Source organism: Ahaetulla prasina, chromosome 4 (genome assembly GCF_028640845.1).
Source record: "Ahaetulla prasina isolate Xishuangbanna chromosome 4, ASM2864084v1, whole genome shotgun sequence".
In the NCBI taxonomy this organism is placed as follows: Eukaryota; Metazoa; Chordata; class Lepidosauria; order Squamata; family Colubridae; genus Ahaetulla; species Ahaetulla prasina.
In genome coordinates this window covers 49,736,481-49,763,069 of record NC_080542.1, presented here as the reverse complement: position 1 = coordinate 49,763,069, position 26,589 = coordinate 49,736,481, and the positions used below count along the sequence as shown (strand labels likewise).

Sequence of the window (26,589 nt, the reverse complement as noted above, 5' to 3'; positions counted from 1 at the left end):
GCATTACAATAATCCAAGTGAGAGGTAACGAGCGCGTGAGTGACTGTGCACAAGGCATCCCGATCAAGGAAGGGGCACAATTGCCGAACCAGGCGAACCTGGTGGAAGGCCCTCCTGGCAACGGCCTTCAAATGATCTTCAAACGACAGCCGTTCATCCAGGAGGACACCTAAGTTGCGCACCCTATCCTTTGGGGCCAATAACTCGCCTCCAACAGTCAGCTGCGGCTGCAGCTGATTGAATCGGGATGCCGGCATCCACAGCCACTCCGTCTTGGAGGGATTAAGCTTGAGCCTGTTTCTCCCCATCCAGACCCGTACGGCTTCCAAACACCGGGACAGCACTTCAACAACTTCATTGGGGTGGCCCGGGGCGGAAAAGTACAGCTGAGTGTCATCAGCGTACAGCTGGTAACTCACCCCGAAGCCACTGATGATCTCACCCAACGGCTTCATATAGAGCTTGGCTGTGCTCTGATTGGATGGGGTTTTCTGTGCTCTGATTGGATGGGGGTGTGTCCTGTGTTGGTGGGGGCTTGGTTGTGCTCAGTCTAGTCTGTGCTGCAGGGGGATTTGAGCTGGTGAGCTGCATAGCTGTTGTTTGGCTTTGTGGTCGTGCTACATCTTCATAGTGGGTGTCAGTCTGCTGCATGAATGGATTGGAGGGGTTTGAAATGGCTAATGTTGCAGCTGCGGTCTGGCTTCTGGTCCTTGGTCGTGCTTCATGATCAGTGTGGGTTTGGGTCTGCTTTCTGGGTGGATGTGCGGTGGTGACATCCTGTGTGGACCTTGTGAGTGTGGATCTGGTGTCATTCCTCGTGTTAGGGACTCGTTTGTCAATAAGGGCGGGTTTCCAAATGGCTGGTAGGCGGGAGGTGTCATCTCGTTTGTTCATGCTGTGTGGGCGTTTTTCTATCTCAATGGCTTCTCTGATTATTCTGTTGTTAAAGTGTTCAGTTTTGGCGATAGTTCTGGTCTTTTTAAAGTCAATATCATGTCCTGTGACTTTAAAGTGTTGGACCAGGGAAGAAGTTGGTTCCTCTTTTTTGAATGAGTTCTTGTGTTCTTCAATGCGTGCACTTATTCCCCACCAACACAGGACACACCCCCATCCAATCAGAGCACAGAAAAAACCCCATCCAATCAGAGCACAGCCAAGCTCCCACCCAATCAGTTCAAACCCCCGCTAGCAGTTAAAAGGAAGAAACAGCTGCGATCACACATTGCTCCCAGAAGCACGAAGCTGAAGCCTGAAGATGACGAATGAGACTTCGTCGAAACGTCGCCAAGACACTTCCAATTTTACACGGGAGAAAACCCGAACAACCAAAGACATATATATATATACAGACACTACAGTATACAATTTAAAATGCAAGTTAAAAAACTTATTATAATTAGCCTAACATAACATTTAACATAACATAACATCAGAGTTGGAAGGGACCTTGGAGGCCTTCTAGTCCAACCCCCTGCCCAGGCAGGAAACCCTATACCATCTCAGTCAGATGGTTATCCAACATTTTCTTAAAAATTTCCAGTGTTGGAGCATTCACAACTTCTGAAGGCAAGTCGTTCCACTTATTAATTGTTCTAACTGTCAGGAAATTTCTCCTTAGTTCTAAGTTGCTTCTTTCTTTGACCAGTTTCCACCCATTGCTTCTTGTTCTACCCTCAGGTGCTTTGGTGAACAGCCTGACTCCCTCTTCTTTGTGGCAGCCCCTAAGATATTGGAACACAGCTATCATGTCTCCCCTAGTCCTTCTTTTTGTTAAACTAGACATACCCAGTTCCTGCAACCGTTCTTCATATGTTTTATCCTCCAGTCCCTAATCATCTTTGTTGCTCTTCTCTGCACTCTTTCTAGAGTCTCAACATCTTTTTACATCGTGGCACCAAAACTGGATGCAATATTCCAAGTGTGGCCTTACCAAGGCATTATAAAGTGGTACTAACACTTCACGTGATCTTGATTCTATCCTCTGTTTATGCAGCCCAGAACTGTGTTGGCTTTTTAACAGCTGCTGCACACTGCTGGCTCATATCTAAATGGTTATCCACTAGGACTCCAAGATCCCTCTCACAGGTACTACTATTGAGCAAGGTACCACATATACGGTACTGGTGCATTTTGTTTTTGGCCTAAATGTAGAACCTTACTTTTTTCACTGTTGAATTTCATTTTGTTAGATAGCGCCCAATGTTCAAGTCTGTCAAGATCTTTCTGTAACTTGAGCCTATCTTCTGGAGTGTTGGCTATTCCTGCCAGCTTGGTGTCATCTGCAAATTTGATGAGTTCCCCATCTATCCCCTCGTCCAAGTCATTGATGAAGATGTTGAAGAGTACTGGGCCTAAAACAGAGCCTTGGGGTACTCCACTGCATACTTCCCTCCATGTGGATGTAGTTCCGTTGAGGACTACACGTTGAGTGCGGTTGGTCAGCCAATTACGAATCCATCTGGTGGTGGTGCTGTCTAACCCACTTTTTTCTACTTTATCTAGTAGTAGGTTATGGTCTACTTTATCAAATGCTTTACTGAAGTCCAAGTAAATTATATCGACAGCATTCCTCTGGCCTAGAACTTTAAAAATTTATAAAAACCAAAACCCCATTTAAAATTAGTAAAAAATTTAAAATCGATAAAATTTATGTAATTTAAAATTTAAATTTAAAATTTAAGCCAGCCCCGCGCGAATGAAAAGATGTGTCTTCAGTTCGCAGCGGAAGGTCCGAAGGTCAGGTATTTGGCGTAAGCCCGGGGGAAGTTCGTTCCAAAGTGTGGGAGCCCCCACAGAGAAGGACCTTCCCCTGGGGGCCGCCAGCCGACATTGCTTGGCGGACGGCACCCTGAGAAGTCCCTCTCTGTGAGAGCATACGGGTCGGTGGGAGGCATACGGTAACAGCAGGCGGTCCCGTAAGTACCCAGGCCCTAAGCCATGGAGCGCTTTAAAGGTCATAACCAACACCTTAAAGTGCACTCGAAAGGCCACAGGTAGCCAGTGCAGTCTGCGCAGGAGCGGTGTTACGTGGGAGCTACGGAAGCTCCTCTATCACCCGCGCAGCTGCATTCTGACAACCTGAAGCCCCCGAGTGCACTTCAAGGGGAGCCCCATATAGAGAGCATTACAATAATCCAAGTGAGAGGTAACGAGCGCGTGAGTGACTGTGCACAAGGCATCCCGATCAAGGAAGGGGCGCAACTGCCGAACCAGGCGAACCTGGTGGAAGGCCCTCCTGGCAACGGCCTTCAAATGATCTTCAAACGACAGCCGTTCATCCAGGAGGACACCTAAGTTGCGCACCCTATCCTTTGGGGCCAATAACTCGCCTCCAACAGTCAGCTGCGGCTGCAGCTGATTGAATCGGGATGCCGGCATCCACAGCCACTCCGTCTTGGAGGGATTAAGCTTGAGCCTGTTTCTCCCCATCCAGACCCGTACGGCTTCCAAACACCGGGACAGCACTTCAACAACTTCATTGGGGTGGCCCGGGGTGGAAAAGTACAGCTGAGTGTCGTCAGCGTACAGCTGGTAACTCACCCCGAAGCCACTGATGATCTCACCCAACGGCTTCATATAGATGTTGAACAGAAGGGGCGAGAGAATCGACCCCTGCGGCACCCCACAAGTGAGGCACCTCGCGGTCGACCTCTGCCCCCCTGTCAACACCGTCTGCGACCGGTCGGAGAGATAGGAGGAGAACCACCGATACACGGTGCCTCCCACTCCCAATCCCCCCAACCGGCGCAGCAAGATACCATGGTCGATGGTATCAAAAGCCGCTGAGAGATCTAATAGGACCAGGGCAGAGGAATAACCCCTGTCCCTGGCCCGCCAGAGATCATCCACCAATGCGACCAAAGCTGTCTCCGTGCTGTATCCGGGTCGGAAGCCGGACTGGAACGGGTCTAGATAGACGGATTCATCCAGGTACTGGGGTAGCTGTCGCGCCACAGCACTCTCTACAACCTATACAATATATATATATATTCCTGAATATGCTGCTAAGTTGCAGAATCAGTTTTTTTCCTTAAGAGTTCATGAAATATAATAATGTGCATGATGTCAGGACTGTGAAAATATTTCAGTTGCCATTTCTTCCATTTAACTGTTACATCTTTAGGAAAGTTATCAGAATCATTCATTTAAAATTATTTAATTATATGTATTTGGGATGATAAAACCTTTTATTTAATTTTTATATACCTACAAACCATACTTAAGAAGATAAACACATACTTTCTATGGTATAAAGGTATTACAGGATAACATAAAAAGACCTAATGTTTATATAAAATGATTTACTCCACCTTGCCCACTAAAAGTGACAGCTGTGGGACCATCTGGAATAATATGGCATATAGTACGAAAAGCCAAAATATGTAGGAATAATTGGTGGAAACTTGGAGCCATCATCTTAATATGAATAGAAATCCTTCTACCAATGCAAAGGGTAGCCTTTTCTGAAGAAGGGGTTTGACAACTAACATTTTTCTAAGTACTTCACTTAAAACTTACATATATAACTATATATACACACACACATATATAGTTAAATATAGCTGCCTGGTTATCTGGTGATCCTTTTCTAACAATCTAATCAAATTATTGATTAGATGAATTACGCAACTCTACTAGTTTCAGTTTTTGTGCTGTTCTATAATAAATGTAATTAACTTTGATAAGTATATAGATTTTTGTAGAGATTCTCAAGGAAGAGAGAGGTGACAGTTTAAAAACTGGCCCTTTTTTGTGCTCTTAATTTAGAGTCTGACATGTTTTGTATCTCTGCACAGTTATAGCTACAATCCTAAGCAAACCCGTCAGTAAATCCAATTGAAAGACTGCATTTTATATACATGCTAAAATTGGAAGCAGCCATTTTCTGTCAAAGCCTATTAGGGTTCATCACCTATTTAAGAAAGAGGTTGAAAAAATAAAAATAAATTTGGCTGCCATGCTAATAGACAAAAATATAGAATAGAATTCCATTATATAGGATGCCCATTGGAAACACTCAGTTCTGGGTTTACAGTGTCAATATATAAACAGAAATTTGTTAGAATATAGTAATTTGGGGATGTTGTACTTTTTCCTCAATAAGTAATCAGCTTTAGATTTTTAGGTGCCTGCCTGCATTTTCCTCATTGCTCATATCAACTATCTAGATTCCCCAAACACTAATCACCTATTTTATTTTTCATGGGTTTAAGAAACACAATTGGTTGAAAGAGTAAATTTCCAAGTTTCTAGTTCTTTGGATTTGGAAAAGTTTGTGCCCTTGGCTTCTGCTAAAAATCTGAACTTTGAGACATCCAAAGCAGTCAGTTTTTGTCTTAAACAAAGTAGAATGATGCATAACTTTTGCTTCTAGGTATATAATGAGCAGATTATGGTATTTTGGAATCAAAGAGTCCACTGGCTATTTGGGAAGATCCAGAGAAAGGTATCTTGGTCTTTCAGCTCATAAGGTGAGTGTGATATTTGCACTGTATGAACTTCAAGGATGACTTTATGCATTTTATGAGTGAATAGTCATCCTCAATTATTCATATAATGTTGATATAGTTTCAGCCCTATATAAATTGCTATATAGACCACAGTGATTTGATGCTTGCTCAGAGAGCTTTATTCTACATTGTAGTTAAGGAATGGTCATGAAAAAAAGGGTCAGACAGAATCAGATGGAAATAAAGAAGTAGCTAACCAAAGCTGAAGGGAGGAGGGAAACAAGCAAAAGTTTGAAGAAGGGGTTTGTGAATAGAAATTGGCAGAGAAAAGAGAAGGAGCTAGTGTGAACTTAATATTATTTTTCACAGGGCTGACCAGAGAGTCAGCCAGAAAATATTGCTGTAGTTTTTTACTGTGCCTCTTACATGTGGAATTTGGCACTGGGTAATAAAGTCAATAGTCCAGTTGTTGCAGATTTGATTTTTCTTCAGCTCTTATTGGCTAAGCTGTTAGATCTCCCTGTGAATAAGATTTTGATGCTCCTTAGACTTTATCCTTCCAAATGACAAGTTGCAGTAACAAAATGTAATCAGAACTATTTTGAACACTTGTCATATATTGGTCATGTAAGGAAGTCGAAAAAGATCTGTATATATCTTTCTATTTAGGAAGCCTCTTTGTAGAGGATGTAACTGCAAAGAGTGTCTTACCAAATCTTTCTTCCCCTTCATCCCTTTAGCCAAAATCTGCTATGCAGGTTCTAGAGATGCTGAAGCAAGGAAATCTGAACTGTACACAGCACCCACAGACATTAATGCCACTTCTTCATGATCTCATGCAATCTTCCAGGTAAGTATAGTAAGATTCATCAGAAATGCTTAATAGCTTCTTATGAGACATTGTAATTAGGGAAAATTCCTCATTAGTATCATTAATCCATCAATCAATCTCATTTTCTCCTTCAAGAACATCATTACCATAAGATTTCTCCTAGCATGTGAATTCTTGGAGGCATCAGACTGGCTATTATTGGAAGCAGAGTGCTGGATAAGATGGATTCTTAATCATGCAGTTCTACTCCCTTCTTTTTCTATTGAAAGGGAAGAGGAGATTTTTTTTATGTATACCCTTTCCTTATTTTATGGGACTCAGTATTTGATTAGGCAAAGGTAGGATAGTGAATATCTACTTTCCTTTCGGCTAATGACAAAGGTAATTACATTGATTGGTTGTGCTTGAAAATGATGGAGCACCTCTGAATTTTTTATAGTGTCTTGCCTTTCTGCTGAAACAGAGCACATAGTTTTTAGAATTTGAGACTTGGGTGATGTACTTCCTCTTTCAAGAAAGGATACTTTAAAGTACAGAAATATGAGAAATACTAGGTAGAAAACATTTACCTAGTGTTTTTCTGTGAGAGTCTGATATATTGGAATGGCCCCTGAATGGAAAATAGCAAATCTAGAAGAAAACATAAAATCCATAGTCAGGCAGTATCTTTATTACTAGCAATGAGCACGTCCATTACATAGAGCATAATTTTTCAAGTTCTGCAGAACTAAACAGTACAAAATATATAAGAGTGAAGCAAAAAGGAAAGACAAATCAGAACAAAAATTCTGCCTAGCCAGCTAGATCAGCTGAATCAACCCTGGCAATCAATGGGGTAACAGATGTCACGGCCTGATCGCCCCTCATCAGGGGTGAAATCTAAAAATTTTCCTTATCGGTTCTGTGGGCATGGTCTAATTGGTGGGCGTGGCTTGGTGAGCAGGTGGGTGCGGCTTGGTGACAAGATGGCTGGTGGGCATGGCCAAGTCGACATCACTTCTTTGCCCTTTTTGGAGCAAGCAGGAGCACTTTACACTTTACACACAACACAACACCACAGACTCACCCACAACTAGGAAACAGCTGTGCCTGACCCAAAATGGCCCCTGCAGGAGCAGCTCACAGCCCCAAAAAGCCAAAAAAGAAGAAAAAACTCACCCACAACTAGGAAACAGCTGTGCCTGACCTAAAATGGCCCCTGCAGCAAGCAGGAGCAGCTCACAGCCTCAAAAAGCCAAAAAAAAAAAGCACTTTTACACTTTACACACAACACAACACTGACACACACACACACACACACACACACACACAAAATGCCACATACAGCTTTGTGAGATAGTGTGTGTTTATGAAACACTACAGAAACACACCAAATCTCAGAAAGCTCTCACAAATATTTATTTTATTTATAATATTTTATTTTATTTTTAGATAAAAGCAGCTAAATTTAAAACTTCCTAAACTACAAATAAAAAAACCCCTCAGTTAACTATTTTTTTAAAGCTCCCACCAAAAAAGAAAAAAACTTATCCAGTTGAAGGGACAGAACAGGCAGAATCAGTAGCTCACAGCCTCACTGATGAAGAAATCCTGCTAGCCGATGTAATCGATCACAGGGATTGCAGGAAGCGAAGGAGGCAGACGTTGTAAGCAGCGGCTGGGGATTTCGTATCTTCAGAGAAGGTAAGCAAGCTGGAGGCTGGGGGGAGGAAAGGTGGGTGGTTAGCCAGGCCAGGCAGGCAGGCAAGGGAACCAGGGGACCGTGGGGAGGTAGCACATGGCCCGCAAATCATCCCCAGCGGCTGTGCGAACTATGCGAGCCCGGGGATGGGGGTGGCAGCACGCTAGGCCTCAACCGGCGATCCTCACCTTTTTCGGCGAGGTGTCCAGGTGAGGCGTCCAGGCGAGGTCCGAGGGAAGGCAGCGAGGTCCGAGTGGCCAGCAAACTTCTGGGTGAAGTAGCTAGGCCGCGTAGAAAGGGACCTTATATAGGCCGGGGTATAGTGGGTGGGCCGGAAGCGCCGAGTGGCAGGAAAAAAGCAACAAACAGGCAAGCAGGCAACTGGCGATTGGGGGGCCGATGAGCGGAGGGGGGACGAGTGGAGGGGGGATGAGCGGAGGGGCGGAGCCACAGATTTTTGCTACCGGATTGGCGAACCAAAACCAATTTCCAATCCGGTAGCATTTCACCCCTGCCCCTCATATTTATAGAAGGAAAGAGGAAAGACAGCAAAAATGAGAAAGATGTTATAGCAATGCATTTGAATAGTGATTCAGTCCAATTTGCTTAGACAGATTTGTCTGCTCTTTAGACAACCCAGCACTCTGGTATCTATACCGAACTCTGCCATTTTTTTGCAGATCTGCGTGAAGCAGCAAAACCTTGTGGTGGGCATACATCAGGATCAACTAGTGGCAAAAATGAGCCTGGTTGATTTGGCTGGCTCTGAACATGCCTCTGCTGTCAACACCAAAGGAGAACGACTCTATGAGGGTGCCAACATCAATCGATCCCTATTAGCTCTTATCAATGTTACAAATATCCTGGCAGATGCCAAGGTAAATTATCTCTTACTCCTTATCTGCTGCTATTTTGTCTTGACAGCATTTATAGTATAGGGACTCCTTTGCTCTATATTTTTAATTCTAAATTTACACCTAATTATTCTCTCTCAAATCAAATCAAACCTTTATTAGGGCCTCATAAAACCAGTGAAAAATGGAGAGGAATGGGATAGTAGAACAATGATGATCTGATCACAACATTACAGTCATCATTTTGATTTTTTAACCATGGCCTGCAGTCACGTCTAACAGCAAGATACATTGAAAAAGCAGCTCTGCTTGCCATATTTCCTCCATATAGATATCCTTCTAATATTTCCATTATTAGATTCACATTCCCCTGAATATATGAATAAATGTGCAACAGCTATATTCTTTGAGGAGTGTATATGATCTACTTTTATGAAATAATGTTACTAAACTAACATCTGTAATCCTTGATAGTTTCTTGTCTTAGAAATTGATAAAGATAGGGCAAGAATCTTAAGCTTCAACTCTGGGAAGGATTTTTCTCCTCCAGAATGACAGATAATACTGTAATACTATAACAGCATGGAAGAGCCAGTTTAGTGTAGTGATTAAAATGCTCTCGTAGAAACAAGGAGATTCTGAGTTCTAATCCTGGTTTAGGCATGAAAGCTGGGTGTGTGATTCTGGGCCTATCACTCTTTCTCAGCCCAGCTCGTCTCACAGGATTGTTGTGAGGAAAATACAAAAAAGAAGTATTATGTTTGCTCACCACCAATAATAAAGGCAGGATTAAAATCAAATAAATAATCTTCTAAAATAAACAGCACAGCGTATATTTCAGATATACAATTCATGTTTTCATTTACCTTAGACACAATAGGAATACATGGAGGAATCAGAAGAATTATATGAAACAGTTGTTTCCTTATAGAATCTCTAAATCCTCCATTAATTTTGTTGATACACAGAATCAAAAAATCCACATTCTATACTGGGACAGCAAGCTAATGCACCTACTAAGGGATTCTATTGGTGGAAAACTGTTAGACCTTCATGATTGCAGCTATTAGCCCCCCATACTTTCCTATGAGGACACATACAACACCCTCAAATATGCAACCCGGGCTAAAGAAATTAAACTTTTAATAGGTACCAAAAGTTGCATTTGTAGCGTAATTGCTTGAAAATTATTATTTTTATTTTTGCCTCTGGATGACTCTCTTACCCATGTTACTATGTCCTTCAGTGAATCTGCTATGAGTTCTTGAAAAGCTCAGAATAATGTAAATCTTCAATTTATAGACCTCAGGAAATATTAATATTTCCCATGATTCTACAATTCTAAGTTAAAAAAGGAATGTGTCTCTGTAGCCCAATACAGGTAGTCCTCGAATTGTGACAGTTCATTTAGTGATCATTCAAAGCTACAATGGCATTGAAAAAAATGACTTATGACTATTTTTCACAGTTACAACCTTGGTAGCATCTCCATGATCATGTGATTCTTGGCAACTGGTTCATACTTATGACCATTACTGTATCCCAAGGTCATGTGTTCACCTTTTGCAATCTTTTTACAAGCAAAGTCAATGGGGAAGCCAGATTCACTTAACAACTGGGTTACTAAATTATCAGCAGCAGTGAATCATTTAACAATTGTGTCAAGAAATATTGTAAAATGGGGCAAAACTCATTTAAAAGTCTCACTTAACAATAGAAATTTTGGGGTCAATTGTGGTTGTAAGTCAAGGTTTACCTGTAATTCTGCTTGAAAAATCAGAAATTGCACTGCCGATTTCCTGTATATATTAAAGCTTTATTCTATCTTTTTATATATATAAATATTTTTTTATTTTTTACACACAAACAACAGCATTCAATATATCTTTTCTGAACAAAATATCAGCCAGGTACATGTTTACATCCAATTTGGTCTTTTCCAACACTTCTTATATGCTTTCATCAATATATTTTCCTTCCTTTTTTATTTCCCTATTAGAATTTCTCTTAAAAAACTAATCTTACCTTCCACCCCCAGTTTCAATCTTTAATCAAATTTATCCCTCCTCCCCGCCTTTTTTTCTATTCTCATTTATATTAAACCCTTATATTCCCATTTACTAATTTCTTTCTTTTCAATCTTCTACATAGCATCAACATCAATCATATCTTTACATTTCAATGACAATTTTTAAATTGTTATCCATAATCCTATAAAGAAAATAGAAGGCAAACAAAACACTATTTTTTTTTCAAATTAACTTTTACATTATTCTTACTAAAAACATAATAACCTTCAAAGAATCATTTCAAAGAATCTCAATATTTATATATTTCAAATCTCAGTATTTCAACCCATAATTTATTTCAGTTCTCTTCTTTTCTTTTTTAGAAATTCTTTGCTCTCTTTGCTTGTCCTGTATTTCTCTCCATTGTCCTTTTCTTCCCTTCCCCATTTTTTGTTTTTCTCTATTAATCCCTATGTATTTCTTTGACTTTATATTTTTTCCCTTCCCTTCTTTCTTTCCTTGTCTTTTCCTCCCCTCCTTATTATTATTTTTTTACCCTTCTTGTTTTCAGTATTTTTCCATTTACTCTCTTCAGCTTTTTTGTGCTGTTTTCCTTTTTATTTTCCCTTCTCTGGAGATCCCTTCACCTCTCCCCTTACACTGATTTGAAATTTCACAATCATTTAATAATTCATCATCACTATTTTTTTCTTCATCTTCCAATGCCCTCTCTTGCTTCATGGATTCTTTGTTTGCTGTCAGTTCTGGTGCAGCTCTTATTTTTTCTGGTTTCTGCTTTCCAAAAGGTCTTGTAATTATTTCTTTTATTTCTTGCTTAAAAGTCATATGCGTCTTTTTCATCATTTCAATTATTCCCTGTGCCATTCTTTATTTTTGGGGTTGTAGTTCTTATTTGTATCAGAGTCAGACAGTTTCTTGATAAAATCCTCCCTTTTGGTTCTCACCAGCCTTATCAATCCAGTAGAGAAATTTTCCACAGCAAATGTTAGTCAGTGCAATTTTCTCTTCTGCCTGAGGGTGTCTCTTTCCAATCCACAATTCTAATCAATAATTAGCAAAGATATCCATTTTGTTTCCTTTACTTAGAGCTGCACTTTGTTTTGCTTTAACTTTCTAGTTATTCCAGTCAGTCCCATTTAAAATCCGTGTCCCAATTTACTTAATTCTAAGTCATAGAGGAAATCAGACAAAATCAGAGAAATTCCACCACAATGTAGTTTTAAATCCTCCGTTTTTTTTTCTTTTTTCCTTTTTTGTAGTCTGTAACAAATTTTAAAAGTCTCCAAATTCTTTATTTAAGGGTTCCTTTATTTTTTATTTTTTGTTTGGGGTGTCTCCACTTTAATTTTAAAAGTCAAATTTCTCTCGGGTCTTTGGGTACAGCTTCCATTTTTTTTATTTTACTGTATTTACAGTCCTTCTTAATTTAGCTGCTATTCCACCACCAATTTTTTTTTTTGCAAATGTCAAATTAGAATGCTTCTTTGTGAGTTGGTATTCATTTACCCAGCTTCGATATTTCATCCAAATCACCGTTCCTGCTCAAAAACTTGGTCCAGTTGCCCCAGCTTAATGATGACTGCTATAGCCATCGCCCCCGCATTTGAGTCGAAGAGTTTCCCTCTGACCTCCAAGGAACTTGCCGGTTCCTCTCAGTCGTCTGAGCACCTCACTTTCTTCACCGTCCCTACAGGACAGCTCTGGTCCGAAGATCCCTCAAACAGCGGTTCGTCAGCCCGGGGATTCTCAGAGCTCAGCAGAGCTCGCTTTTCTCCATCCATCTCGCTGTGACGCTTCCAGTCAACCTTAAAGCTTTATTCTAAAGCATGAGGGCTAGAAACCTCTATAAAGACTTAAAATTTATAATCTATACAGGTTCCATAAAAAACTTGAATTTATAATTTATCAGAATATATTGAACTAAGTATATAGATGCAATTTCATTAGATATAAACTGATGGCAAAAAATTCGAGCAAACTGTTGGAGTAAAATTAAAGTAATTAAAGTAAATATTACATTAGGATTAATGTATATTTGAAGAGGAATTCCAGTGTTAATTCATATCAGATATTTTATACATAGACAAAAGAATGAAAAAAAATATGGTAGGCCAAAATCATTCAAATATATTAGACAAATTGAAATTGATGTCTAACTATAACCTATAAAATTTCAAATTTTATCATTGGGCTGTTAACGTCTATATTCTGGGTGAGAACTTTTCTGGGTATCATTTTGGGGCCTATTGAGAGATCAAATTTGTAATTTCTCTGAAATCTTCACAAATTTTGGGGTACATTAAACAGAGATTTCATTTCCAACCCTGAATGCTGCTGAACATATTTAGTTCTTAACAAGTAAGCAAGTTTTGATCAAGAATCACATTGGGAAAAAATAAAATTTGGAGGAGCTGAAATCTGAAAATAGCATGGAAGATGTTCTTTTGGAATCTCTGGGACAAACAAGCAACACATTCTTTAAATTCAAAATGGTTATTTTAAATATTTTAAGATTTTTTTTTGATAATTTACCTGTGACATCAAGAAATGGCTTCTGGATATCAGTTCTGTTATACATTTTTGAAAAACCTTTGTGTTTTACCTGAGAGTAAATAATAAGTTTCAGGTATGATCTAGATTTAATGTTAATCTTAAATATTGAATTAATTCTATTGTTACTAAATGGATCTTTCCCCCCCTTTTTTTTTCTTTAAACCTTTTCTTTTCTCACCATATAAACACTATTAACGTGTTTTCCCGAAAATATGACTACCCCAAAAGTAAGTCCTAGCTTAATTTTTACACATGCGCCCAATACAAGCCCTATCCTCAAATTAAGCCCTAATTAAAAAAACCGCCCACCCCAGGGTGCAGGGGTGAGGCAAGATGCACAGGTAAAAATTAAGCTAGGGTGGGGATGGGGTGGGTGGAGCTCTACTTACCAGGCCTCGCACATGCTGACACCTGCCTCACCTTACAGGTCTACTTCTTCTGCATCCACTTGTCACCACTTGCATGTATCGCCCCCTGTTGGGAATCATTATGGCAATGATCATAATTCTGCTTTGCATTAGCCATATAATCTTTTAGATAAGCAATATAAACTTGTAGATGTAGATTCTTCTAAGAATTGGATCATGTACAAGAAAAAGTAGCAAGCAGACAAAGTCTCCATTGTATGTGTATAACTGCATACCCTGTTCCAACCACATAACCCTGACTGTGATGTTTCCATGTCTCGCTACATTTGAGCATTCTGTAGAAATGTATTCACACCTGCTGTTGCAAACTGCTCAGAAACGCTAACTACAGAGCCTGTCCGGGTAACACCGGACATGATAAGAAAACTGCTTTGCACACATAAAATATTCATCATGCTCAGCTGTGCTTGCCACCATATTGCCACAATATGCATATCCAACCCTATGTGTCAGTTTATGTATGGTTAATCAGGATCATGTGCTTGCCTTCTGTATCTCTGTAACCCAACCCTAACTAACCTCAATAAAAGAGTTTGTCTCGAGCTAGCTCGGGGCTCGCTCACCCGAGGAGAATTGGACTCCGTGTCTTCGTTCTCACTCCGTTCGGCGCGGGGACTGCCCGGACGATCTCATGGTGAGCCCGCTGGCCGCGAGAAAAGCCACAGCCCCCGGCCTCCATTTCGCCATCAGAGGCCTTCCAGAAAGCCCTCTGCAGCCAAGAAATGACATGTGGATTGATGCGTGCATCATCCCTGGCCTCCCTTTCACTGTCGAAGTTTTCAGAAAAGTCCTCTGAAGCCGATAAAAGAGCTCTGGATCGATCCAAAGCTTTGTTATTGGCTGCAGAGAGCTTTCCAGAAGGCTCTGATAGTGAAACAGAAGCCAGGGGGCACCGCACATGTCAATCTGGAGTCCATTCCTCAGCTGCAGAGGGCTTTCCGGAAGGCTATGATGGCGAAATGGAGGTCAGGGGCAACGTGTTCAAGCAGCAGCAAGCAGCCGCAGAAGTGGGTCTGCAGCAGACTCCTGCTGGGCGGGGCTATCGCTGTGAGGTGAGTCAGTAATTAGATCCCCCAAAAAGAAGCCCTAGCTGTTTTTTTGGGGGTCAAAGAAAATAAGACCGGGTCTTATTTTCAGGGAAACACAGTATATATTATTTTCTGATAGTGTTATAGTAATTTGTATTCCATTCAGGCTAGAAATCTGTGTTTTATATATATGAAACTAATGACATTTGGAGCTTAGATTTTTTTCCTTTAGTTTTCTATAATTGTACAGTACAGATACTTCTAAGTGACTTATTTTCTTCTCCGAGGGAATATTACTGGATGAGGTCAAGGGGCCATCTGTTCCAACAATCTCTTCAGTATCGTACATCATGTTTATAGAATATATATATTGTGAGGAATTTATAGAAATTTATGCTTTGGAATCTCAAATTTTGTACTTGAAATAATAATGATATAAATATTTCACATTCATTTTGTGCCAAAAGTGAGACAAATCATATTCCACTGGTATTTGGCAATCTTCCATTTTCTTGGATTTATTTTTGACAAATTTAATTAATTTAATTTCTCATGTAGGGGATTTTATTTAATAGGTTCTATTTCTTTTTCCAATATGTTGAAATTCATTAGGTCAACTCTGGCAACATGGGCCAGGATGACTTAAGCCTGGCAAATTTTGGCTTGCTGATATATTTATGAATCTCTACTATTCTATAACGTTCTACTGTATTGAAAATGTAGGGTGGGCGTTCCAGTTTGTGATACAGTATTGATCCCTGTGTTTAAGCCTTCTTGCAGTTCTCATGATAAAACATTTTTTGCTTTCTATTCTTTGCCCTGGTATACAGATAAAACCTAACATGGGAAGCCTGAATTATTTTAGTAGCAAATATGCAGCTGTTTGTGAGCAACTAAAGGCAGAAGTAAGGGGCTCTTATATTATGTCTCAAGCCCAAAAGATTTTTATTGGGGTGAGAAGTCAATGGAAGGCAAGTGTTCCAGACAATAGAATAAGATCCAGTATTTTGTTTGATTCCTTTGGCCTAATGCACATTTAAAACAACCTTAGCTGTTGATGCATCCATCAGAAATTCTCAGGATATTGACTGTTTGGAAAAATGTCATACCTAGCATCTCCAGACAGGGCTGAGAAAGATTCCTATCAGCAAATCCTTTGGAAAATAGCAGCGTAAAGCATACTATAAGGGGCGTGCACAAAAGTGCCTACCGTTCCTGTCCTATTGTTTCCTTTCAATATATGTTCCTGTATATAATGTTATGAAAAAATAAAATAAAATAAAAAATAATAAGTAACTGCTGTACTTTTGAAGAAGTCTTTTCAGGGTAGAGCAGTGGTAGTCAACCTGGTGCCTACCGCCCACTAGTGGGCGTTCCAGCTTTCATGGTGGCGGTAGGGGTTTCGTCCAATACTGAAGCACTTTCCTTTTTTTTAAATTTAATTGACTTTTTAAAAAAAATTCATAGCATTATTTAAAAACATTTTCATTAGGTTTTCATAAAATTCCCTGTGACAATTTAAATTTCTGAAAATATACTATTTATATCACCCGTGCATAAGTTTATTTCACGTTACCTAAGTGAAATTAAATGGTGCTATAGTGCGACTGCAAACAAAAGAACCTCGTCCCAGAATAGCTCACGCATCTCCCCCCACACCACCCAGCTGTAACAGACAAGCAAAGCTGGTAGTCGGCGCTCCCCCCCACAAACCCAGTCCACGATGCGCAAGAGGCATGCGCAGATGATGATACATGGCGCATTACTGTCGAACTGGTGGGCGGATAGAAAATTTTACTACTAACAGAGATACAAAAGTGGGCAGTAGGTATAAAAAGATTGACTACCCCTGGGGTAGAGGATACTGCTCGTTGTGAGGTATGTTGGCAATACAAGATAAAGATGCAATCTTTCTGTTAAGTGTACTGTAGTAAATATCAGCACAAGACTGTCTGATTTGGTAGAGTATTTGATGATTCTTGTTGCTGGTATCCATGTTAATGCCTGAATTACTAGCTACTTGCAACTCCCAACTGGGATTAGTTTAAGGGAGAGAAGGCATCGAGAACAAACTTTATTCACCAACCCTTATCACTACGGGGTTATTTCAGTCAGGGCAACATTTTTGTAATGTGGATACTCTAATTCAGGGGTCTCCAACCATGACAACTTTAAGACTTGTGGACTTCAACTCCCAATTCTGGGAGTTGAAGTCCACAAGTCTTAAAGTTGCCAAGGTTGGCGACTCCTGCTCTAATCTGTCTTCGGTAACACTAGCTTTAATGTTAAAGTTAAACTCTAGCGAAAATAAGCATATCATTTTGTCCCTTTCAGGTGGCAGACTTAAGAGGGAGGCTCTGAACTTATGAAGAAAAAATGCCAGAGCTTAAGTTCTTCCCTAGCTCCTTGTACTTCTGAGCAGATGGAGCTCTTCAGGTGGTCCATTACCTCTAAGGCAGAGCTCCCCAACCTTTCTGGTTTTGCAGACTGGCAGGGGGAAGAGAGTGGTTTTACGCGAGCAGTGAGCAAGCACCCCTGTGCACACTCTTGCTCGCTGCTTGCACAAGTAGGGATGTGCACACACATGCTCACCTGCCACTTCCATTGCCCGGTTCTGAATGGCTCAGGGTCCAGTAGTAGGTCAATGGCCCGGGAGTTGGGGACCCCTGCTCTAAGATGAGAAAAAGTAGTAGGTGGGCAATGTGTCAGTAAATATGATCACTTCTCTGTGAGTCAATACCTTTTATTTTTATCTTCTGAGTTCCAAACTGGAATACTAAACTCTTATCTCTTCCCAAAATAAGTATCTGTTATTTCACACTTTGGGGCCTGTATTTCATTAGAAAACAATCAACTGAACAAATTTGTGCCTTAAAGAGGGGAATGGGAAAATCGGACTGGCAGATTTTTGATTCTGTTGAAGTTGATGTTAAATATTTTTTCATCCTTGCTTTGGAAATAGGTCAGAAGATACTACTTTGGATTATGGAGTGTCGCAAAAGGATGATTGCACAAAAATGGGACCTTCCCAAATTTTGAGACAAAATTGCTCAAGAAAAATCCTCATGAAGGAGGTAAGAGCACAAGAACTATGAGAAGAGGCTATGTCAGAGTCCAGCATACTTTTTGTAGAGTTACTTAGCATTACATTTTTATTTTATCCAAGCAGATTTCTGTGTGTCGAGTGTGTAAATGAATACTATGAACATTTCTAAACTAACACCCAACAGTAATTGCACCCTGAAGAGATAAGAACTCAAGTTAATTCACATGGAAGGAAAATCTGAAATGATGAGTTTGATTAGGTTTCTGCATTTCTCAAGCAAGAAGTGAGGGTTGATGAGAGGGCATTAATTGAGTATACAATATAGCATTTATCATAGTGAATTTTTTTTCTGAGGTTAAGTTGGCTTATCAATTGTTTCAGTTGAATGCAGTTGCTGAAGTCCTTGTTTCACAAACTTGCCTCTGCACCAGAGGTGGGTTTCAGCAGGTTCTGACCAGTACTAGAGAACTGGTAGAAATTTTGAGTAGTTCAGAGAACCGGTAAATACCACCTCTGACTGGCCCCACCCCCATCTATTCTCTGCTCCTGATCGGGAGGAAATGGGGATTTTGCAGTAACCTTCCCCTGGAGTGGGGAAGGAATGGAGATTTTACAGGATCCTTCCCCTGCCATGCCCACCTAGCCAAGCCACGCCCACCAAGCCACGCCCAGAGAACCGGTAGTAAAAAAATGTGAATCCCACCACTGCTCTGCACATAGATTGCCATCACATAGTATTTAAGGGCTAAAATATTTACTGTATTACAGTGAGTACAAATAATAGACCTGTATGTAGAATATGGCTATTTTGTTTACTGGAAAGAAGTAGGATTCATCAAAATTTGGTCTCCTTCAGTTTATGTTTCCTGGAGCTTATTTTTTTCCAGTTTCTTCCCCTGAGAGAGAAGTGGAAAAAAAGAAAGAAAAAGCTGGCTGTTTCCACTTCTAATTTTATCTTGTCTAGCTGTCATTATATACAAGATAATATGTTCTCAACAACAACCACAACAAAACTTCTAGTTCCTTTCAAGATATACTGGACTTTGAGTTTTGTATTTAGTATTGTGGAAAAACCCAGCCACCATCTTAGTTGTTGAATGAACCTAGCTATTATGTTTTATTTATTTGATTTATTTATACATTGCACATATTAATAAAAACAATGGTATGCTATTAAAGAAAATTCAGTCCATTTTGTGATCCAGTGTTTGAATTAAATTTTTAACATCCCCCATGACATAACCATGGTAGCAGCAAAGCACACCTAGGTTTTTCCTTGTCAGCGTTAGTTCTTTTTTTCTTTCTCCTCTTTTATAAAGATATACCTATTCCCAGCCAAGATGACTTAATTTCTTCATAAAACCTATATTACAATGTTTTTCAGCATCATTAATCCAAAATATTCCAAACCCGTTTCTATGTACGTTTACCATCAGGCAAACCTCTTTGGCCTTAAAGGCATTTCTCATGTCAACATGAAGGAAAGATAAAATTAGCAAAAATTTCTTGCCTTCTTCATGAATGCAAATGAAATCAACCTTCTTCCTTTTTCTAAGTTCTTTGTGGCCATCAGAAATCTCAAAAGAAGGTTGTGGTTCTTAATGTAAGATGTGTTTTAGGGAAGATTAAAAAAGAGTTTTGCTGCATTTTTTAAACCTTTTCTAAATTGGAAATCAGATAAGAAAGGAAGTATGCTAGTTGATTTCTTTTCTTTTTTCTTTTGCCAAAAAGCTGGCAAAACATTTGTTTTTAAAATGGCAAATGGATTTGCGGATATCTGATTCATCATTTAGTGAGCTGTTTTTCCGCTTCAGGATTTAATGGACACTGACATAGTAGCTCAACCAATTGATGTCTGAGAATTTGTAAATAACAATTAAAGTTTTATAATTCATAATTATAGTATAGATCCTGCAATCTTGTACCACTTTTTCTTGATAAATTCAGGATTCAAGAAGAAAATTTGAGTGCTGTTGCCCAAAGTTTTCAAATCAAATTAAACATCAGGAAAAAGTGGAAACTCAGTTGCAGAGCATGGACAAGCAACAGTTAAAGAGGTGAGTTGGTATCTTTCAGTTCAAAACAAGAGTTGAACAACTTTTTTTAACCTGCCAATTTTGTAGATATATAATACATATATTGGAATCAAAGAAACATTGCAGATGATTTTTTTTATTTCCCATACCCTGCCTTTTTCCAGGGATTGAAAGGAAACAGAGACCAGCCCACTCCATTCCATTGCATACATTTATTTAAACTTTAACACTAACTAGCTCTCCAGTTTCAAATCTCATAGAACTGTTTTATTGCAGGCTTGTTACAGCTACTCTGCTGGTAGCCAAGAGACAGTATAATTGGTTGAAAGTCACCAACCTACTTACTCCTGAAATGATAGCACAGTTTGAAGAGCTGACTTCCATACTACATCAAGAGTCCCATGGAGCCCTAAACCTTTCAGTTTTGGATGGTCATGATGAAGAACCAGATGTGCAACAATTTATGAATCATGATGATTCTTTGGGTAAAAATTCAGAGAAAAATTCAGAGAGAAGCGTGAATGTTGAAAATACAGATCAATTCAGGTATAGTGAATGCCAACAATGTTTGTTACTGTTTGTTTTTCTATCATAGCTATCCTCCCTGCCAATCTTTCTGCAACCAAGCATGCCAGTCCTAAAGTCAATCCTAGAATTCAACCTACTGAACCAGAACCTGCGCTGATTCCACATGCTGTCTTGAAGATGCCCCACTACACAACAAATAAGAGGAAGAAGGTATCGCAGTTTGAAAGAAGTGTTTCATCTAGCCAAAGGGAGCATGCAAAGTGCATATAATGGAGTATGATGATCAACTGCTCTGGAAGATTTTGTTTTCACTCCAAGAGGGGTGCTGGTACAGTCTTCCTGGGCAGAATCAGACCATTCCTTGAGAGAATCGACTTTCTGAGATGAAAGACAGTTGGAGAGTTGCATGCCCTCAACCATTCAGAATTGTTCTCCTCCACAAAGCTTGAACATAACTTTTGAACTCTTTGAGGAATCCTGGCCCCCAGTCTTGAAGGTCAATACTGTGGAATGCCCTGGTTGGGAAAGTCTCCAGCATGATTTCAACCATCAGGGCATGCCGCTTATATCCAGGTAGGATCTTCAGAAAGGCAACTATCTGCAATTATCCTATTTGCAGAGATTTAACCCAGTAGTTCTTAGATTCTAATAGGGTGGGCAGTCTGTTGTCCAACTGTAGTCTCAAACAAATGGCTTTTGTGGAGTTCAGAGAATTTCACCAAGACGTTATAATTGATTTTTCAGCAACATCTGCTAAATTTCATGGTGGTGGTACATTGACCAAAAACTCAGATGATATGCATGATATTCTGAGTAATATTCAGATGGCAGGCTAGTATATTGGTCATTTCCTAATCCACATTGTCTTTTTAGGATCCATTGAAAGGATCAACAGATCCAGAACAAACTGTGAGTAAATGGGGATCTCTATATTATAGAAATCTACAAATAATATTTGCCTTGTTCTGTGTCCAGAAAAGAAGAGGCAAGATTTGTAGATTTTGTTTCATTTTGTTGTTTTGCAGTGATAAACTGGTTTGGAAAGTAATAAACAGTTAGTATGGCTGGAACCAAAGTTGGATGAGGCTATTCTAATCCCACTATTCTAAACCCATGCCAAACTAACATAGTTGCACCTTAATTTTGTAATTTGTGATCTTACCTCACCTAAAGCTGTTGAAAGATAAAAGATTATGGATAACACTGACATTTCCAGCAAACATGTTCCCAACACCATTCATCAGTTGGCCTAGGGGTTAAGGAGTATAATTTGATTCAAACACTAATCCTGAGGGAAAGTAGAGTGTATTGTTTAAATGCTGCTAGTCTTTTGGGACAGCATTTTTTATAATTTGATATAGTTGAATATAGTTGAGATGCTTTTTCAATTCTTTTCATCTAAGATAAGCTTCATCCTTGTCAGTTTTCTGAAATTAGTATATTCCAGTTTTTTAAAATGTGTGTTTCAGATCAAATCAAATCTTTATTCTATCATAGATCAGCAAAAAAAGCCCTGTTATCTTAGTTAACAACAATAACAACAGAGTTGGAAGGGACCTTGGAGGTCTTCTAGTCCAACCCCCTGCCCAGGCAGGAAACCTTACACCACTTCAGACAAAAAGTTATCCAACATCTTCTTAAAAATTTCCAGTGTTGGAGCATTCACAACTTCTGCGGGCAAGTTGTTCCACTCATTAATTGTTCTGACTGTCAGAAAATTTCTCCTTAGTTCTAAGTTGCTTCTTTCCTTGATCAGTTTCCACCCATTGCTCTTGTTCTACCCTCAGGCGCTTTGGAAAATGGTTTGACTCCCTCTTCTTTGTGGCAACCCCTGAGATATTAGAATAGTGCTATTATGTCTCCCTTTGTCCTTCTTTTCATTAAACTAAACATACCCAGTTCCTGCAACCTTTCTTCATATGTTTTAGCCTCCAGTCCTCTAATCATCTTTGTTGCTCTTCTCTGCACTCTTTCTAGAGTCTCAACATCTTTTTTACATCATGGCAACCAAAACTGAATGCAATATTCCAAGTGTGGCCTTACCAAGGCATTATAAAGTGGTATTAACACTTCACATGATCTTAATTCTATCCTTCTGTTTATGCAGCCCAGAACTGTGTTGGCGTTTTTGGCAGCTGCTGCACACTGCTGGCTCATATCTAAATGGTTGTCCGCTAGGACTCCAAGATCCATCCCAAGGTTACTACTATTGAGCAAGGTACCACATATACGATACCTGTGCATTTTGGTTTTTTTGCCTAAATGTAGAACCTTACTTTTTTCACTGTTGAATTTCATTTTGTTAGATAGTGCCCAATGTTCAAGTCTGTCAAGATCCTTCTGAATCTTGAGCCTATTTTCTGGAGTGTTGGTTATTCCTGCCAGCTTGGTGTCATCTGCAAATTTGATGAGTTCCCCATCTATCCCCTTGTCCATGTCATTGATGAAGATGTTGAAGAGTACTGGGCCTAAAACAGAGCCTTGCATACTTCCCTCCATGTAAATGTAGTTCCATTGAGGACTAGTCGTTGAGTGCGGTTGGTCAGCCAGTTACGAATCCATCTGGTGGTGATGCTGTCTAACCCACATTTTTCTACTTTATCTAGTAATAGGCTATGGTCTACTTTATCAAATGCTTTACTGAAGTCCAAGTAAATTATATCAGTGGCATTCCTCTGGTCCACTAATTTTGTCACTTTGTCAAAGGGTGTAATAAGATTAGTTGGCATGATCTGTTTTTGACAAACCCATGTTGGTTTTTGGTTATTACTTTGTTTGCTTCTAGGTGTTCGGTGATTTATTGCTTATCTTTTCCAGAATCTTCCCTGGTATTGAGGTCAGGCTGATAGGTCTATAGTTTCCTGGATCTTTTTTTTTTTTCCTTTTTTGAAGATGGGAACTACATCAGCTCTTTTCCAGTCCTCTGGCAGTTCCACTGTGCTCCAGGATCTTTGAAAGATATAGTTCAGTGGTTCTGAGATTTTGTCTACCAGTTCTTTCAAAATCTTGGGGTATAATTCATCCGGTCCTGATGATTTGAACTCGTCTAGGTAGACAGGTGTTCACTTACCATTTTCTTTCCTATTTTAACTTGTGTTCCTAATCTGTTTTTTTGTGGCACTGTTTTTGATAGGTTGGATTGTTTTTTCCTTTTGTGTAAAGACAGATGCAAAAAATGAGTTAACTAGTTCTGCTTTCTCCCTGTTGCTTGTCACTTCTTGCCACTTTCTCCCAGCAATGGGCCAACTGTTTCCTTGACCTTTTTCTCATTTTTAACATGTTGTAAGAAGCTTTTTTTGTTATTTTTTACTTTTGTCGTGAGCCTTAGCTTTCCTCACTTCATCTTTACAGGCTCGGGCTATTTGCTGATATTCTGCCTTAGTTATTTGCCCCTCTTTCCACTTTTTATACTTGTCCTTTTTGTCTTTCAATTTGTCAGCTAGTTCTTTATGCAGCCATGCTGGTTTCTTTTGAGATCTATTATTTTTCTTCTTCATTGGTATTGTGCTAGACTGAGCTTTTATAATCTCACTTTTCAAAATTTCCCAAGCTTCTTGAGTTGTTTTCCCCTTGAGGATTCTCATCCATGGAATCTTTCTCAAGCTCTCTCTAAGTTTATTGAAATTAGCTCTCTTAGAGTCCAAGATTCTAGTTTGACTTTGTTCTACTACTTGTGTTTGCATAATATTGAATTCCAATATTGCGTGATCACTTGCCCTCAAGGTTCCTGTAGCTTCAACACCTTCTATCATTTTGTCTCTGTTAGTGAGAATTAAGTCCAATATGGCGGATCCCCTTGTTCCCTTCTCTACTTTTTGGGAAACAAAGTTGTCTGCTAGGTTTGTTAGGAACCTGTTGGATCTTCCACTTGGTGCAGAGTTTGTCTCCCAGTTGATGTCAGGATAGTTAAAATCCGCCATTACTATTGTGGTGTGCTTCCTACATACCTTAGTTAGCTATCTAGCAAAAAGTTCATCTACTTCCTCTGTTTGGTTGGGTGGCCTATAGTATAGACCTATGGCAATCTCATTTTTCTCCCCTTTAATATTGACCCAAATGCATTCAAGGTAATTTTCATCATTATTGTGCTCTATTTCTGTAGATACATAGTTATTTCTTATATATAGTGCAACTCCACCTCCTCTTTTATTTGGTCTATTTCTTTTAAATAATTATATCCCTCTAGCTGTATGTTCCATTTGTGGGTTTCATCCTACCAAGTTTCCGTAATGACAACAATATCATATCTGGCCTCGTTTACTTGAATTTCTAATTCACTCTGTTTATTCCACCCTGTTAATTGTGACTTGTGTTTTATTTGCTGGTCTATGAATAAAGATTTAATTTGAATAGGTTTTCCTTTTCTGATGAAATCTTATATTATGCTATGCTGTTTGGAAAACAGATTTCTTTAATAGAGAGCCACCAAATCTACCTGAATGATTTACCTTCTTTCGTGGATTTATTTCAGGGCCTTCGTGCCTATGTCTACAATATGTTTGGCTTCCAAAACATCGTTACAGAAGAGAAGACGCACCACAATGTAAAGTCATTCTCAGCTTTGAGATAAGTTTGGTTAATGTGGCAATTACGCCTGGATAACTTTTGGCGGCACGATGAGGGTGCCTTTGAGCCAGTTCTGATTAGTCGCCTGCAGTTTTCAGGTTTTTCAGAAATAGAATAGAATAGAATAGAATAGAATAGAATAGAATAGAATAGAATAGAATTTTTTATTGGCCAAGTGTGATTAGACACACAAGGAATTTGTCTTGGTGCATATGCTCTCAGTGTACATAAAAGAAAAGATATTTTCATAAAGAATCATAAGGTACAACACTCGATGATAGTCATAGGGTACAAATAAGCAATCAGGAAACAATATCAATATAAATCATAAGGACACAAGCCACAAAGTTACAGTCATAAGTGGAAGGAGATGGGTGATGGGAAAGATGAGAAGTATTGTGCCTTGTCCTCCCTCCTCTCCTCAGTCAGGCCCTTCCCTCCTCCTGCCAGGCCTGCTATCCGATTCAGAGTCTGATAATGAAGAGGAACGGCCTGGCATGCCTCCAGCCCCCAGCCCTGGCACCATGCCCAGACAGAATGTCAGGAATGAACAAACAAACCTCACTCCTACAGCGTGTGAGCACGAAGCCAGCCACGTGCTAGAATTGCCGGCAGCAGATCCGGAGGAAGGGAATTCACAGTGGACGGATCCTCGCTTCCAGAGATCTGAGAGGCGACGTCAGCAGAAGGAAGGGAGGGGCAGGCCTGGATAAGTGCTGAGTCATGGAGCCACACCCCATGGCCTATATAAAGGATCTGCTTTTTGGCATTCCTTGAGTCAAGCAAAGTCTCATCTGGTTTGCTGAAGTCACACCTTGGATTCCTGCCTGCCCTGAGAAATCTGAAAGGAATTTGGCAAAGCTGCAGAGGCTTCGTGGCCACACTTGATACAGACTTCCCAGACCCGGTCATTGGAGGGGGAGGGGGACACGACAAGAAGATTAATAGTAATGCAGATTTAGTAAATAATTTGACAGTGTTGATGGAATTATTTGTTTAGCAGAGTGATAGCATCCGGGGAAAAATTGTTCTTGTGTCTAATTGTTCTGATGTCAGTGCTCTATAGTGTCATTTTGAGGGTAGGAGTTGAAACCGTTTATGTCCAGGTTGCGAGGGGTCTGTAAATATTTTCACAGCCCTCTTTTTGACTTGAGCAGTATACAGGTCCTCAATGGAAGGCAGGTTGGTAGCCATTGTTTTTTCTGCAGTTCTAATTATCTTCTGAAGTCTCTGTCTGTCTTGTTGGGTTGCAGAACCAAACCAGACAGTTATAGAGGCTCAGATGACAGACTTAATATCAGCAGCTCCTTAGGCAGTTTGAGCTTCCTGAATTGGCGCAAAAAGAACATTCTCTGTTGTGCTTTTTTGATGACGTTTTTGATGTTAGGTGTCCATTTTAGATCTTATGATAGAACCTAGAAATTTGAAGGTCTTTACTGTTGATACTGTATTGTCCAATATTGTAAGAGGTGGAAGTATGGAAGTCGTTTGCCATTGATAGCTTTCCAAGGCAGAGAGAGAGAGAGAGAGAGAGAGAGGCTGGTGGGGGGGAGGGAG

General features: G+C 39.8%; 1 protein-coding gene across 1 annotated transcript in view; it reads left to right on the top strand.

Annotated features, from left to right (window-relative positions):
• The window catches only part of KIF18B (kinesin family member 18B), a 30,072-nt gene extending 5,075 nt beyond the window's left edge, over nucleotides 1-24,997 (top strand). The window contains 15 exon segments of the mRNA XM_058182693.1: nucleotides 5,375-5,390; nucleotides 5,393-5,475; nucleotides 6,191-6,254; nucleotides 6,257-6,300; nucleotides 8,644-8,841; nucleotides 9,786-9,966; nucleotides 14,675-14,880; nucleotides 15,687-15,761; nucleotides 17,808-17,930; nucleotides 19,850-19,959; nucleotides 20,215-20,423; nucleotides 20,534-20,726; nucleotides 20,857-21,039; nucleotides 21,340-21,375; nucleotides 24,938-24,997. Of these exon segments, the coding sequence (XP_058038676.1) occupies nucleotides 5,375-5,390; nucleotides 5,393-5,475; nucleotides 6,191-6,254; nucleotides 6,257-6,300; nucleotides 8,644-8,841; nucleotides 9,786-9,966; nucleotides 14,675-14,880; nucleotides 15,687-15,761; nucleotides 17,808-17,930; nucleotides 19,850-19,959; nucleotides 20,215-20,423; nucleotides 20,534-20,726; nucleotides 20,857-21,039; nucleotides 21,340-21,349 (1,695 nt within the window). The 3' untranslated portion in view covers nucleotides 21,350-21,375; nucleotides 24,938-24,997.
• Nucleotides 24,998-26,589: the final 1,592 nt, after the last annotated feature.